A 17289-nucleotide genomic window follows, 5' to 3' on the forward strand; every position below is an offset into this window, starting at 1 on the left:
ACAGTATTAACTGCATGAAACTAATATATGATGAGGATGGCGGGGGGAGCTGGCAGAAAAACAAGGCTGCAGTGTGCACTAAGATGGGTAGCTGTAACAAAACCTGCTTTCCTGCATGGGGATGGGGGAGGGGGGGGGGGTTGTATGGCTATACATGGTGGGAGATGGCTGAGCAGGAGGGAGGTGTCAATATTGTGCTGATAAGAAGGAAGGACAATATTGGGATCCCTTTATCATGGATGAAGGGAGACATTGGAGCTGCACTATTTGCACTGTTATTGGGGTAGGCAGGAATGTAAGGAGCATCCCATCAAAACTTTGCTGGGGGGGGGGGGGTTCCCATGATTTATAGTTAGGCCTCTGACCCTGAATAGAAAAACATAACTTAGAGAAGTACCATATATACTTGAATATTAACTGATCAAGGTATAGACTGAAGTACTTAATTTTCTCTTCAGGCACCAGAAAAATTGTTCGACTCAAGTATAAACCGAGGGTAGAAACCCAGGCCACTATTTTTAACGTTCCCATCCACATATTACTTCTCTGGTGACCTAGTGGTCTCCCTCCCCTCCCCATATAGCTTTCTCTGGTGTCTAAAGATCCCCTCTCCATCCCAGCATACCTGGTATCAAGTGGTCCCCCTCACCATCCCAGCATACCTGGTATCAAGTGGTCCCCCTCCCCCATACAGCGTACCTGATGTCTCATTATTGTCTCCCCCTCACCCCTTTACAGCATCACCTGGTGTTGTCTAGTGGTGTGCAGTAGCATAGCAATAGGGGATGCAGAGGTAGTGACCACACCGGGGCCCCTGGACTAGAGGGGCCCACTAGTGGCCTTCCTTCATCTATCTTATTAGCTGTTTATTGATGCTATGCTGATAATGAACACCTCTATATGTGCATCGCATAGTAATCCTTAAACTGTTTCCTTGCTTTAAATACACCTCTCTAACACTGCAGCTATCCTTTGATAGATTTTGGGGCTCCACATCAATAGAGTGCTTGGGGCCCAATGTAAAACTCGCACCTCGGCCCCAAGCTCCTTAGTTACACCACAGGTGGTGTCCCCCTCCCTTTCCCATACAGTATCATCTGGTGTCTAGTTGCCCCCAGTCCTCCTCCATACTGTATCACCTGGTGTCTAGTAATCCAACCTCCTTCTCCCATACAGCACCACCTGGTGTCTTGTGGGCCCTCCTTCCCTTATACAGCATCACCTGGTGTCTAGTGGTCCCTCCTCCTTCCCTTATACAGCATCACCTGGTGCCTAGTGGTCCCTCCTCCTTCCCTTATACAGTACCACCTGGTGTCTAGTGGTCCCTCCTCCTTCCCTTATACAGTACCACCTGGTGTCTAGTGGTCCCTTCTCCTTCCCTTATACAATACCACCTGGTGTCTAGTGGTCCCTCCTCCTTCCCTTATACAGTACCACCTGGTGTCTAGTGGTCCCTCCTCCTTCCCTTATACAGCATCACATGGTGTCTAGTGGTCCCTCCTCCTTCCCTTATACAGTACCACCTGGTGTCTAGTGGTCCCTCCTCCTTCCCTTATACAATACCACCTGGTGTCTAGTGGTCCCTTCTCCTTCCCTTATACAATACCACCTGGTGTCTAGTGGTCCCTCCTCCTTCCCTTATACAGTACCACCTGGTGTCTAGTGGTCCCTCCTCCTTCCCTTATACAGCATCACATGGTGTCTAGTGGTCCCTTCTCCTTCCCTTATACAGTACCACCTGGTGTCTAGTGGTCCCTCCTCCTTCCCTTATGCAGCATCACCTGGTGTCTAGTGGTCCCTCCTCCTTCCCTTATACAGTACCACCTGGTGTCTAGTGGTCCCTCCTCCTTCCCTTATACAGTACCACCTGGTGTCTAGTGGTCCCTCCTCCTTCCCTTATACAATACCACCTGGTGTCTAGTGGTCCCTCCTCCTTCCCTTATACAGTACCACCTGGTGTCTAGTGGTCCCTCCTCCTTCCCTTATACAGTACCACCTGGTGTCTAGTGGTCCCTCCTCCTTCCCTTATACAGTACCACCTGGTGTCTAGTGGTTCCTCAGGCAACATTGCAGGGCCGAGGCTGTACAGAAGCATCACTAGTCTGCTGACTAGCGCTGTGTTCTGTTGCTGTGGAAGGCTGACAGAGTAGTGTGAGAGTGTCATCACACTGTGGGGTGAGTGGGGAGGACAATGCTTGTGGCTAATCGCTAGACTGGTGTGGGGGGATAGTGTCAGGGGCTGCTGTACAAGCACCTTGGCTGAGTTTCATTTAGCATGTGTACGGTTCTGAACCTTTTAATGATAGCATTTACTTTAGATCAGTGTTAGTGGTGTGGTGTACGCTTCCCATCTTTACTTTGAAAGACTCAGCTCTATCTTGGATGGTTTTTTTTATACCCAATCTGTATGTTTCTGGCCTGTTGCCGATTAATCTAATTAGCTGTAAGGTGTTCCAACAGCTGTTTTTCTTTTTAGCATTGTTAATGATTTCCAGTCTTCTGTTGCCTCTATTCCATCATTTATGGAATGTGTTGCTGCCCTCAAATTCTAAAACCATAACATGTCTCAGTTCCAATACTCATTTTGTCTTTTTCTTATTTTCATTTAAATTAAGTATAGGGGTGAGATTGTTCCGAAATTGACACATTCTTTTCCCATTTACAATTTACACAGTGTCTTATTTTTTGGATACTGGGTTGTGATTATCCAAGATATACAGATGCACAAAACTAAGTCACTCCCTCTCTGATAAAGCGATGGTCAGGGAAATAGACTTACTGGTTTCTAGGTCACGGCAGCATTTAGATTTTTATTTGCAGCCCCTGGTTACCTTTCTGCTAGTGTATTGTATTATAAAAACAAAACAAAAAAAAACAGTAAACATGGCTTGAATACCATGAAAGAAACTGGCAGAAGATGTTGCATACTTTGATATCAGATTGAGATGCATTATTTTACAGACTAGGCCAATCATTCATATTTTTGGATTAGAGTTCAGAGCATTTTTTGTAGATTTGGGAATTTGTAATGCTGTATCATACATTTTTTTTCTGGTTCTGTAGCATTTTCTTTTCTCTTTTTCTGTTTCCTATTACACATTGGCATGATTAGAGAGGGGAGGGGAGATTGAGTATGCTCCAAGCACCTCTAATTTGGCTATATTAGAAGCTGAGGTGGTTTGTGCCACACAGCATGCATTTGTTGGATGAGACACGTGTGTATTTAGCAAATGATTAAGCTTCTTTTTTATTTTTACTGTAGTAGAGGAATTTGGTGTCTTGTTTTCCGCTATATTGAGATTTTTAAATCATGCTTTTGTGTAAAAGTGTCCAATGACTACAGATTGGACCAATCCAATTCACTTTTAGCCATTTTGGATTAACCCATGTTTTCGCTGCATACAATTCACGTGAAATTTGCATATCAAAATTATTTTGCATCTCATTGATAATCTCAAGTTGTGGGTAAAGCTCCATACACAAGCTTGATTTAAATCATCTTAGATGACTGATAACGATAATCCGGTATGTATATTGACCACTGCTCTGGCGGATCAACTTGGCTTAGCGATTCTTTTGTGCCGCCTGCCACATGCACATGCCACTCTGTCTGCCCTTCGCCTCCCCGCATAGCTACAGAATGCATCGTCCACTATACAGCTGACTTTGCATCTGTTCAGCCCGGCCAATGATGTTGCACGAGGGATGGGGTCCTGATCCCAAACAGGTGACATAAGTCACAGGTGTGCACGCACCTTTAGCCAAGTATATTATCCTGTTTCCTGTGTTTGAATGGAACAAGGCCTGGGAAGTTACTGATACTGAAGTCTGACCCATCAATGTGCAGAGTAGCACAGCGAAGCAATGTATTGTATCTGCTCCAGAGATGGATTAGGTCTGCTTTCCTCTCCTCTTTCCTGCAGCTGTGCACTGTGTTGCAGCATACCTATGTACGGCTCCCAATGCATGTCACAAGACATGCAAGAACACTGGGGAGCTGTACGGGAGTATCCTGCAGTACAGTGCAAAGAGTAAAGTAGACCTGAACCACCACTGGAATAGGTAAAATACACAGCTGCACTAAGATATGGTATGTAGGTGTCTGTGGGGTCATTTGTACTGACCACACTTGCTATAGGGGGGAGGGTTGCTATACTTTGTACTCCTGCTATGGGGAGGGAGGGGTGCTACATAATTGGTGTTTCTATGGTGCCAACATCTTCCATGGTACTGTACAGAGTACAAAACAGACAGTGGAGTCCGTGGATATAGCTAGTTCCAGCAACACAAAATATACAAAATATATACTACGTTCATGTGCGGTAGAAGGCCATTCAGCAACACAGGTACTAAGGATGATTCATGAGATGTAAAGAAATATGAGTTGATGTGAATTTTATTCCAATTTTTTTGTGCAAATGTATACAGCTTGAAAAGACTGATCAAAAGAAGTCACTGTAGGATTTGATTGGTTCATGGTCAAGCTGGATACATTTGCATAAAATGAACAGAGTTTTGTAGCTGTTGCATTTCCTTGACTGTCCGTCACAGTTAAATGTTTGAAAGTAGAAGTACAGCAGATATGAGCTAAAGCTCTGCCCTTGCAAGCTTACAGTCTTGCTTTTGAAGTGGAGGTGGGGTTGGTTTGGCCACACTTGCTATGTGGGGTGTGACGTTATGTTGGCGTCACTTGTTATTGGGAAGTGAGTAGAATGGTAGCAGTACTTGTTATTGGGGGAGGTGAATGATGGGGGTTTAAGTGGCGCACTTGCTGTGGATACATGACTAGGGGTCAGCAAGGCATGGAAAGGAAGCCCCATGAAGTTGTCACTGTGGAGGTTTGTAGTTACACTTCTGGTCACAAACAATACTATATATTTAATTGAATAAGATAGCCTTGCATACATTTTTTTTTTCAATTGAAAAGCTTGCAGAATTCATAGGTTTGTAGTACAGTAAATACGGCCATGCACTAGTCAATATATCTGACAGTAATCTAATGATTTACAACAGATTTGATCAGTAGAATTCCATTGCTAACTGAAAGTGTCATCAGGGCAGGCGGTAGATTTTCGTTGAGCAGCGGTTGTAGGAACTACAGAAGATTGATGGGCACATAGCTTTGTTTTGAGCAGTACAAATCCAAGAGGGACAGCAGTTCATGCAGTACTTTATCAGACTTCTAAAATCCGATAAAGTGCTATATCAATCGCTATGCCCTGCTTTTCAGATCAGGTCATTATCAATTTGCGTATGGATAGCTTTCAGTGTATAACACCAGGACATTCAAACGTGCCAACCTTGTTTACGTGCAGTGAGATGCACTTTACATTTTGTAGGAATAAATTAGAATTTTATTTGTATCCTTTTAATTAAGTGTTTTTGTCAGATCCCTTTTCAGTTCTGCTATCCCTAGAATGCTTGTTAGGCCTAGAAAAAAGTAAAATGTTCTCCTTGATTTACAAATCAGCAGGCTTGAGCAAGACTCTCAAAAGCTTTTGTGTGAGATGAGAGGGATCCCTTGTTCAGAGTTTCTATTAGTGCCATGTTGTTTTTAGCTGCATCTATGTGTGAAGGAGTGATGATGATACTTGTGGCACGATGGTGCAGCAGCCTGTTACCAAGCTTTAATGGTGCCTTCATGAGGTAATGTTCTGCAAAGTATTGCAAAAACTTTGTCACTTCCATTTCTTTACATGGTGATTTATAGCTCACCTATAATCTTTAACAGCCCTAGTTCAGCCTCCAATTTTAAAGCATAGGATGGTAGGTTTGTGCATTGCTTATTAATGCACATTTATGTACATTGTGCGTCAGCACCTTATACAATAGATAAGGTAAAGATATTTACAATGTCTATTTCCTTTCTCATCATTTTCCACTTCCTGTTGAGATGGCAGGAAGGAGATGGGAGGGAACAGCAGCCAGTCTCTCCCTGTGAGCACCTGACCTCTCCCACCTCCTCCCTCTTCTGAGGGTCTAACTCTTACTGGCTAGAGCTGCAGCACCACAGGTGAGCACATTCTTATTGTCTTGTCCCTGTTCAGTGTGTTACCTACTCCATATCTTTATAAAAAGTTTAAATATAAGAGCATGGAGAAATGGTTTCTTGTTGTAGGCAGGGTAATGACATACCCAGCCTCCATCGAAGCGACAGTGTGAACTAATCCTATTGGTTAACATAGGATACTCTCACCTCCAATAGGGTCCATTATGTTACGATCTGCTAAATGGTTTTTCTGTCCAATGTGAACTGGGCTTAAAGAGGAACTCCAGTGAAAATAATGTAATAAAAAAGAAAGTGCTTCATTTTTACAATAATTATGTATAAATGATTTAGTCAGTGTTTGCCCATTGTAAAATCTTTTAAATCTCTGATTTATATTCTGACATTTATCACATGATTACATTTTTACTGCTGGTAGGTGATGTAGCTGCTGTATACTGTTTTGGCAGTTGGAAACAGCTGTAAACCGCTATTTCCCACAATGCAACAGGGTTCACAGACAGGAAACTGCCAGAAGTACCTCGGCACTCAGAGCTTCTTGTGGGAGGGGTTTCACCACAATATCAGTCATCCAGCGCCCCCTGATGGTCTGTGAAAAGGAATAGATTTCTCATGTAAAAGGGGGTATCAGCTACTGATTGGGATTAAGTTCAATTCTTGGTCGGAGTTTCTCTTTAACTCAACTGATTTTACTATATTGTTACCCTGACTAGACCAATAGATACAGAGTCAGAACAATTCCATGCCTTGCGCTGATGAACACAAATAAATAAAGGCTGTATTTGTGCTTTAAGCCAATGTGATGCATTATTGGCTCTTCCTTTTAGATACGTTCAATTGATCACATGCAAATACATTCTTCTTTTGGAAGTCAATACTGATACTTTGCAGTGATTTTTGGTTGGGCCTTTTAGGTTTTTTCCAGGCCACAGTCTCTCCTTAACTGAACTTGGCACCCTCTAATGTAATGCAGACCTGCAGTTCTGAAGAAATAAGCCATCAGTGTTGGTCTGTGAAACAGATGGAATACACTACAAGAAATGCATGTCAAGTTTCATGTTTGTGTAGATTAACCAAGATCAAATCAGGAAGTGGGTATTACAAAAAATTGTTTTCCCTCTCTTCTTTTGCTGTGTTTGCCATAATAACATAATGCGTGTTGTATAAGCTGTGACATGTGCTATCCATATGTTAACACTCCCATGTCCTTGACACTAAGAACGGGAAGTAACAAAAAATGAAAGCAGAGTAGGTTGTCTGAGGCAGAACACAGTAAGAACCTAAATTATACTATATGTTTCAGTTTACATGAACAGAAAGTATTATGAGTCCTTTTTTGGTTATCTTTAAAAAAAGATTTATTTTTTTAAACGCAGACATAAAATCTCACCTTCGTTTAACCTCGTTCACACTATACACACTGCTGTGCATATTTCAGCAGCACGTATAGTATGCATAATGTATAGTCAGTCTGATGTTCCCACGTATGTGCTGTGCAGCATTGCGTTATCACACTGCTGCATGCATTTTCTCTGAATGCAGTACTGCCAGAATCTGGGTCAGTCAATGATATCAGCACCACAAGGTACAGCAACAGAGAGCAATGCTGGTGACCTGTGTTGCTGTATATACACACAGCTAAGTGCATTGCATAGTGTGATCAAGGTTCAACCAGACTTTTGCTGTTTTGAAAATGAATCATTAGGTTTAAAACCTCAGATTTTTTCCTGTAAATGAGTTAACACTGACAATATTTTTCTCCACTTATTGTCTCAGTGGTACACATGGCATTTCTGTATCTGCACCTTTTGGATTCTCCTTTCTGGATCTTATTCTGTGTGTAGTCTTTTAGGGAAATTCATTAGGATTGGTGACAGCATGTGATTTGTCCTTAGAAAGACATGGAATCTTTAAATGATAAGCATACTTGTGTAGTTTATCCCCCAAGTAAATTAAATTGGACATCTAACTAGGATGTCCGTATACAGAGGTGTGGTCATTGCGCCAGTCCACACTAGCTGTTGTAAACTATAGTAATGTCATTTCCTGTCCATACAGTAAAGCCTGACGGTAGATAGGAGTTTGGTCTTCTGATGGTTTCAAACATAGACTCCGGTCCTGTCTACCTCCTAGCTTTTTATTTATTCAGGAAATTACACCACTATTGTAGATAACTGCGAGCACAATAGCTAAATCTCTGTATACATCCTTCCTAGGTAAATAGCCAAATGTTTTTTTTTTTTACTGCAGGCAGTCACTTAATTCCAGCAGTGGCTGGATACTGTATTGGTTGCCTTTGCCACTGCCACTGACACGAGGCCTGGGTTTAAATTTTGGCTCTTCCTTCCTATTCAGTAAGCCAGCACCTATTCAGTAAGGTATCATTGTGCAAGACTCCCTAACTCTACTACTGCCTACTGAGCATGTCCTGGTGGCTGCAGTCCAAGCGGTTTGAGTCCACCAGGAGAAAAGCACAATATAAATGTTATTTGTCTTGTCTATTTGCACCTCGACTACAATCCCAACTGACTAATGTGGGCTTTTGTACATGTAGAATTGGGCAAGACATTTAATAAACACAACTCTAACATAGCTGGTGCTGGCTTGTAGCTTAAAAAAAAAACAAAAAAAAAAAACAGCTGGCAGGCTAAGGGTTAAACGCATATGTATTGAAAAGCAAGCCCGTTTTGATCCTATTTCTTTTGTACTTTTATTTTACAAAATATACAGTTAATGTAAATGTGAGGATGTTTGGACAGCTATCATGCTGCATAAAGTATATTGTTCTATTTGGGCTCTGTTTATTTCCTCTTTTAATATTGAAGGTGTTATGACATCCTTTACTAATTTCTCATTTTATGTCATTTAATTAAAGTGACCAGCCCCTTGGAAGCCATGAATACATCCAGCAGTGCAGGAAGTTTGACACAGATGTACGGCTTCAGTTGATGAAAAAAGAGGCTGTACAGGCCGATCTCACTAGAACGGTAAGTAAACAAAATAGACATACTATTATCTGTGACGAGTGGAGCAATTTATCCAAACCAAACTGAACCTGTAACAATGCGGTAAGTAGCCATAAATGACTGGTGCTAATCCAACTGATCATATCCACTGCCGTCAAGGGAGATCTTAACCACTTAAAGAGACATTGTAACAAAATGTTCAGCCTTATTTCTTCTATCCTATAAGTTCCTATACCCGTTCTAATGTGGTCTGGATTACTGCAGCCTTTTCTAGTTGCACTGTCTCAGTAATATATCTAATATTTTCTTTGTCGACCCAGGGAGGAATGGGCTGCCTCTGTTGTAATGAATACAAATTATGCATGCCCCTTGCATGCTTTGTGTGCTTTGTTTACTCCTCGCTCTCTGCATTTAGTTTCAGCCGTTTATAGAGAGAGGGGGAGGGAGCTGCCTGTCACATGCTGAGAAACTGTGAGAATCCCAGACTGGAGTGCAGATAATTCACCATGTAATACAAACTTGTAGTATAATGCAACATATATATATATATATATTATAGTGGCTTAGCAACAGGGGTTGCACAGGTCTCAACGGCGCCGGGGTCCTTGGGCCAGCGAGGCCCGTAGGGCCTTTCCTCAACTGCAATATTAGCTCTTTGTTGGTCCTGTGCTTGTAATGATCACTTCTATAAATGCTTTAAATGATCATAATGATGAACAAGATGTTCCCCATCCCCTTCTTGCACCTCTGACACTGTGGTTGTCTTTGGCAGGTTTTCGTGTGCCGTATTAGTTGATATGCATAGAGCGCCTGAGGGGGCCATGTAAAACTTGCACCAAGGCCCTTAGCTATGTCCCTGCGTCTTATGGTCCGAATGTGAACCATATGCCCCCCAGGCCCTGCGGCAAAGCCGCCATGTGCAGAGCGCATCCTAATTACCCGGACTTCATATGGGGCTGCATGTGTGCACACGCCGGGGTCACGCAGTAAGAGGCACCAGTACGAGGAAGTACGGGACTCGTAGCCAGTCGGTGGGGAGTTGGATGTGCTACACTGCACTCTGCTGAAGACAGAGGAAGCATACAGAGGACTGTGACAGCGTGTCTAATCTCTAGCCAATCTGCTAATGAGATCAGGGCCTTTGAAGGGAGACAGCTTGGAGGTCCATAAGACGCCCCTACACCATTGACGCACCAGGTTTAGTATATATATTTATTTCCCTGATTTTTGTCCTCTAAACCTAGGTGCGTCTTATGGTCCGGAGCGTCTTATTGACCGGAAATTACAGTATTGTAACTAACACTATTGGTGTTCAATACATATTACCGGTAAGCTGGGAGTTTACTGGGGTTCATGTGAGCCTTGAGTAATATACAATTGTGTGTTATTCATGTAATCCTTATGTTTCCTTTCCCAGGCCAATGACATCCAGAGTCCCTCCACTCTAAACCATCATGTGCACCTTCAGGAGAGACCTATTAAACAAGTTATCACCAGGTACAGCTTGAGAAACAGGAAATGTCTTTGCCTTATTAGTATGACAAGTTATTAAACTCCAGAATATTCTTGTTAGCCCATTATATTTGATATATTCTGTGTCTACGGTTACAGGTCAGCTAACAGATGTTTAATCATCTTTAATGTTTCAGGCTTTGTCTGCTCATTGTCTTTTAAAGGAGTTCTTTCGCGAAAAAAATAGGCAGTTAAAAAATGTGACAGATGACAGGTTTTGAGCCAGTCCATCTTTTTAAGGGGGATTCTCAGGGCTTTCTTTGTTTTCAACAGCATTTCCTGAACAACAGTTGCAAAATGTAACTGACATAATAGTGTGCAAGTGATTAGGGAGGCCGGCTGATATCTTGCTATTTTGGCAGTTAAACTGCTGTTCAGGAAATGCTGTTGAAAACAAAGAAAGCCCTGAGAATCCCCCTTAAAAAGATGGACTGGCCCAAAACCTGTCATCTGTCACATTTTCTAACTGCCTACTTTTTTCGCGAAAGAACCCCTTTAAAGTGTCTCTAGTTAACAGGCATTCATAACAGGATGTCCCGGCAACAGCCTTGCTAGAAAATAGCTCATGGATGTTTATCTTTTCCCAGGCAAGCACTGTCTCTGCTTTTTGACAAGTATCACAATGAGGTGGATGAATTTGTTTTATCAGATGTAAGTAATGTTTCTTTAAAAAAAATCCGCCTGTATATTAATTTATGTAGATACATACTGAAATGAAATGGGTTAACAGGGTTGACTTGGGCTAAAAAATAACAGTGGATTAAAAAAAAAACGCTTTTTATTTTATTGGGACCATGTCACTTTAATTGTTTTTTTTTTATACTTTTAAAACTTTTTTTCCCCCCTAACTTTATTTTACAGCAGCACTAATTAGGATGTAGAATCTACTTCCTGGAATGTAAACTAGTTAATATAATAAAGTCCCTCACTTTTACCCAAAATACATCTATCACACACGTAAAATTAAAAACAAGTCTTTCTCTGGAACAGAAATTGCTCTGTTGGACTTTCTCTTGATTACAGTATGTGAAACACCACCAAAAAGGAGCTTGCTGCAGGAGTCCACCCATCTAATTAAACCTACATGTGCAATAATAAATTACTAGTCTTCTCCTCGGTATATAAATACCTCCTCTAATGCTTATAATCCACCGTCTATAGTCCCTGCACTGATTACCCCTGGGTGTGGACTGCAATAACCATGTCACATGTATTTATATACCATTTTTTTCTAAATGGTGCCACATGGGTTATACTTCCGCCAGAGGCTGTGAATAACCTATTAGTTGTAGAGTGGAACTGTGTATGTACTGTTATAGTATACTGTCTTCTGGTCACCTGTTTAATTTGTTTGGCCATAGGGGGGTTAAAATGAGAACATATAGTGTCTTTCCTCATCAGATTCCTTTTTGAGCAGGAGCGGTTCACAACCCGTTTTGGTTATGGGATTTCTAATCGCATTAATAACTCCTCAGTAGTAAAACTCTTGTGTGTCATTTATCTTTTGTTGTACAGTTGTTGCCATAGTTACATTTCAGTTTAACTTCCTTGTATACGTTTACTCATTTGCATGTTCTGGTATCTTTTTTGGCTCCATGTTTATTGTTTTATCCTTAGAAAATCTTTGGGTCTGTAACCTTTGTGCGTTTAATTTTCTATTTGTCTTCACAGACAGAATTCCACCTCCGGGCAGAGAGGGTGGTGCAGTCAGTAAAAGCTATTTGTAATGCACTTGCATCTGTTGAAACACTGGAGGTCAGCAGTGCCCTAAACCAGCTTCCACCCTGCGTCTCCCGAGTTCAAATAAAGGCAAATAAGGTAAAAATGACAGCATACTAGGCCACAGGTGTCAAACTCAAGGCCTGTGAGCCAAATGTGGCCCTCCTTGCCATTTTATGTGGCCCTTGAGAGCCTCAAATGTGCACCATTGTAAGCAGTAAAAGAACATCACTACACTGCCTTCTCAAACACACACAGCTATACACCTTTCCACCCGAAACCCTCTCAGCACATAGCAGAGTAGCTGAGCAGTGTAACATTTACCTTCTCCTGCGATGCAACAGGTTTCTTCTGTCTTCCTGACAGCCTTCTTCCTGACTGCCGCATGCTCTATATTTCTATACCTCCAACTCCCGATCACGTGAACTGTATTCAGAGTTGGAGTTATGTAGCATAGTGTAACATGGCCGTCAGGAGGATTAGAGGAGACCCAAAGCAGCACTGTAGCAGGTAAATATTAAAGGGGCACTATGGCTAAATTCTTCTTTATAAGTCCCTTTAACATAAATATTTGTATGTGCAGCATTGTTAATGGCATTTATTGTGGCTGTTCAAATTTTTTTTTTACTCTGGCACTACCCATTTATTGTCAAGGAGGCACGTCAGAAGATTTACCTTACTGACGCCAAATCCGCATAATCCATTGAGTGGTAGGAGGCATCTAACTGTGTTCTGTCTTGCCGTTTTTTCCTCCCCCCTCTGGTTTGCTCAGCGAGGATTATTCCAACTGTAACTGCAGTTACTGAGCTACGTGTACAGCTGCAGCCACCGTACAGCGCAGGACGAGATAAAGCAGAACACAGCAATAGCGAGCGTGTCTGCTAGTTGCCGCCGCTGTGTGCACACTTGAAAAGACTAGAGCTGCTTGCTGAGGACCCCGTCTTTGAAGCTGGCACAGCAACGGACACCTATTGTTGCCCGTTACTGTGGTAACCAGCTCTAGTCTTTTCAAGTGCGCACACAGCGGCGGCAGCTAGCAGACACGCTCGCTATTGCTATGTTCTGCTTTATCTCGTCCTGCGCTGTACGGTGGCTGCAGCTGTACACGTAGCTCAGAAACTGCAGTTACAGTTGGAATAATCCTCGCTGAGCAAACCAGAGGGGGGAGGAAAAAAACGGCAAGACAGAACACAGTTAGATGCCTCCTACCACTCAATGGATTATGCTGATTTGGCGTCAGTAAGGTAAATCTTCTGACGTGCCTCCTTGACAATAAATGGGTAGTGCCAGAGTAAAAAAAAAATTTGAACAGCCACAATAAATGCTATTAACAATGCTGCACATACAAATATTTATGTTAAAGGGACTTATAAAGAAGAATTTAGCCATAGTGCCCCTTTAAACTGCTCCTCTGCACTGCTCTGCAGAAGGGGGAGGATCCAAGATCTAGGTCCCCCAATGGTCACTATAATTATGCCTCATTATTTGAGACTGTTCAATAAGTGTTAAATCTCAATAAACAATTTTGCCTGTAACTTAGGCTATGTTGTAGATTTTGGGCATGATTCATCAAGCCTTAATGTTGTGCAGTGCACGCTATGCACACCTTACCTGGGAGAGCTCTCTGCCATGTAAGGTGCGTGCCTTCCTTAGTTATGCGCATTGCTCCCTTAGCAATGGGCGTAACATTAACTGCGGGTGGCCCTGCTCAAGTGAATTATCGCTACCATGATTTACAATGTTATATAAATTAATACAGTAGCGGCCGCAAGTGAAATATCATGGTAGCGATAGTTAACCCGCAGTTAACTAAGGAAAGCACGCTCCTTACACGGCAGAGAGCTCTGCTATGTAAGGCGTGCATAGAGCGCACTACGCAGCATTAAGCTTTAGCAGCGCAGCTTGATGAATCAAGCCCTTTGGCCCTTACGTGATCAAGTTTGACACCCCTGTTCTAGGCAAAGAGTCTTCTAAGCATCAGTGCATTATTCTGTATGTGCATTATTCTGTATGTGTAGAGAGCGGTATTACCACGGTTGTCTAGTGATCATGGCGAGAACCTGAGAGGAAGTAACTTGAGTAAGACTGAAATGGCAAGGTCGTTTTTAGTAATGATTAATTAGAAAATGGTGATTTTGAAGGGAAGGGTCATAAATGACCTAGCTCCAGATACGATGCATACACCCAGCTCCATGTGACTATTTTGCAGTTTTAGGTGAGTATGACATGGATTTGGTGGAATCTGTACATTTCACTTACCTGCATGAGGCAGAATAACCGAGGGTCACTAGAGCCCTGTTTTGTACAACAAGTACTGCAGGCAGCCTTTTATGGCTGCATACTGAAGTGGTCCTGAAGTTTGCATGCACACTTTTCATTCATTAGGAAACCTTACCGATTATTAGCGCTAAAATAATTCTGCCCCTCTTCTAGGATGAGAAAGCATCTCTTCTATGTGTTTGTTCCCCATGAGCATATGTGGCACTATACTAAACACATGAGTTCCATGAATAGCTGCAACCTGAGCATTTGATAGCCGATCTTTGTAAACATAGGCATACCTAGGATCCCATTGAAGTCGTGCTGATGGGTTAGTTGTTGTAATAAGAATGCACGATTTCCAATAGGCAAATGGTGAATTGGTGATGTGCACCCAGCATCCTGTCTTCAGGAAGCCATGCGGACATCAGCCACCAGCCGTTAATGTCATCAGAGATATATGTTTCTATAGAAGGGCTTTAGGGAGACCTGAGAAACAAAACTTTACTGCAGTATTTCTGGATACACGACCAGCAGGGGGAATTGGCTGTAGATCTGCCCAGAGTCCTTAAAGTGTTATTGTCGTGCATAAAATAAAAAATCAATTCTTTATTTTTATCTGGTAAACAAGTAATAAGGATGCTAACCAGGCAATCCAAAAGTTAAAATCAATATTACTTTACTTGTTGATAAATGATCATTCCCCAGTTTACCTGACTCTTATTTGGTACACACAACATTTGGTACACAAAAAGGAAGTTGCAGGGCATGCTGGATTGTACTTTTTTGCTTCTCTACTTCCCCTCAGACATAACTAATGCAGCCTGATTGGCTGAAGCCTCTCTCCCTCCAGATTTCCCCTCCCACACCTCTGTTCCTCTCTGATTGGTCAATAGTTCTCATGCTGAGACAATGCACTTTCTATAGTGAAGGGGCGGACAAAACAGACAGAGGAGAGTAAAGGAGGAAATGACATCAGAATTGGATTCAAAATAGCCACACTTAAGAAGGAATTTCTATTTTTTTTTACTGTAGAAAAATCACTAAAATTAAAACGTTGACAGTGCAATACATATGTTATGTAAGTAGAGCAAGTATTTATCTACTTATATATGTGGTGTTGTTTTTTCTGAGATAGTATGGCTGACAGTTCCTCTTTAACCCTCTGGGGGATAATCCCGAGCTGAGCTCGGGGTAAGCCGCCACAGAGGATTTCTCAGGCCCTGGTGGGCCGATTTGCATATTTATTTTTTTGTTGCACGCAGCTAGCACTTTGCTAGCTGCGTGTACATACCGATCGCCGCCGCTCCGCGCTGATTCGCCGCTACCCGCCGTGCCGCGCCGCTCCCCCCCCCCCCAAGACCCTGTGCGCAGCCTGGCCAATCAGTGCCACGCAGCTGAGGGGTGGATCGGGACTCCCTCTGACGTCATGACGTCGTTGACGTCATCCTGATCGTCGCCATGGCGACGGGGGAAGCCAAACAGGAAATCCCGTTCTGAACGGGATTTCCTGTTTGCTTTGATTGCCAGAGGTGATCGGAGGGGGTGGGGGGATGCCGCTGCACAGCGGCTATCATGTAGCGAGCCCTGGGCTCGCTACATGATTTAAAAAATAAAACATTTTAAAAAATAGTGCTGTGCCACCTCCTGGGCGATATAATTGTATCCCCCAGGAGGTTAAAGGACACCTGACCTGAAGCAAGAGGTATATGGAGGCTGTCATATTTCATTCCTTTTTAAACAATACCAGTTGTCTGGCTGTCCTGCTGATCTTTCATGAATCAGTAGTGTCTAAATCACAGAACTGAAACAAGCATGCAACAAATCCAGTCAGACATCATCTGCATGCTTGTTCAGGGTCTGTGGCTAAAGGTATTTGAGGCAAAGGATCAGTAAGACAGCCAGGTTATTAGCATTGTTTAAAAGGAAATAAATATGTCCGTCTACATATCTCTCTCACTTCAGTTGTGCTTTAATGGAAACCAAGCTTAGTGTTCCGACTAATTAATACATAGAGCATAAAAAGCAACATAAATAACATCTAAAATCAAGTCTCAAAAAGCACTTTGTGTTTTATGAATGCTTTGTATCAATACACACATGTGGCATCAATAAAAGCTCTTGATGTTTAACAGTCCACCATATTGGATCATTAAACTACGACTTAATCAACCATTATTGTTCAGCACCAACCACTTGGTTGTCCTTTGCTTGTTGTCCCCAGTCACCACTCCATACAACACAGACTGCTCACCAGTGATCAAGTAGTATGTCTGTACAGCAGTCATTCCTAAAACTCTCACCTAGAATGCTCACAAACTATCATTATGGTAGCAATATGTTACAGTGAAGTATGTGCAGTCCTTATTATACAGAAAACACTTTTAAGAACCCACTGCACTTGTTTCTTTCATAGACCGCTACAGAGAGAGCTCAAAAAACGTAGCAGTTCTGTACCTGGTATATGTTTTATATGAATAATATCTAAATGCTTCAATTAGCACTTAACCGTGGAAAAGCATTTTCCCTGCTTTCATTTAGCTACTTTAAAAACCATGGTATTATCATTCATTCTTTTGAAGACAGAGCTTCAAGAAATAATTTGGGTGGGGTGAGAAAAATCAGTTGAGCGGTATTTTCCTGTGTTCACTGGTTTCTGTGAGTCATTGCTTGGCAAGTGCCACACCAGCTAGTTACAGATATCGTACAGATATTACTTACTGCTGCCGTGTCTGGATTTAGGTGATTTCTATTAGATGTTTTCACTCATTTCCTTTACTGTGGCTCTGATGGCTCATCTGAAGTGAGCTGGATATGGAGGCTGCC

General features: G+C 42.3%; 1 protein-coding gene across 1 annotated transcript in view; it reads left to right on the plus strand.

Annotated features, from left to right (window-relative positions):
- PIK3C2B (phosphatidylinositol-4-phosphate 3-kinase catalytic subunit type 2 beta) overlaps positions 1-17289 on the plus strand; it is a 274534-nt gene that overhangs the window by 93203 nt on the left and 164042 nt on the right. Inside the window, exons 6-9 of the mRNA XM_068269615.1 lie at positions 8883-8994; positions 10391-10470; positions 11073-11136; positions 12157-12303. Of these exons, the coding sequence (XP_068125716.1) occupies positions 8883-8994; positions 10391-10470; positions 11073-11136; positions 12157-12303 (403 nt within the window). The remainder of the gene's footprint in view (positions 1-8882; positions 8995-10390; positions 10471-11072; positions 11137-12156; positions 12304-17289) is intronic.

The sequence above is a fragment of the Hyperolius riggenbachi genome, chromosome 2 (genome assembly GCF_040937935.1).
Source record: "Hyperolius riggenbachi isolate aHypRig1 chromosome 2, aHypRig1.pri, whole genome shotgun sequence".
NCBI classification, from domain to species: domain Eukaryota; kingdom Metazoa; phylum Chordata; class Amphibia; order Anura; family Hyperoliidae; genus Hyperolius; species Hyperolius riggenbachi.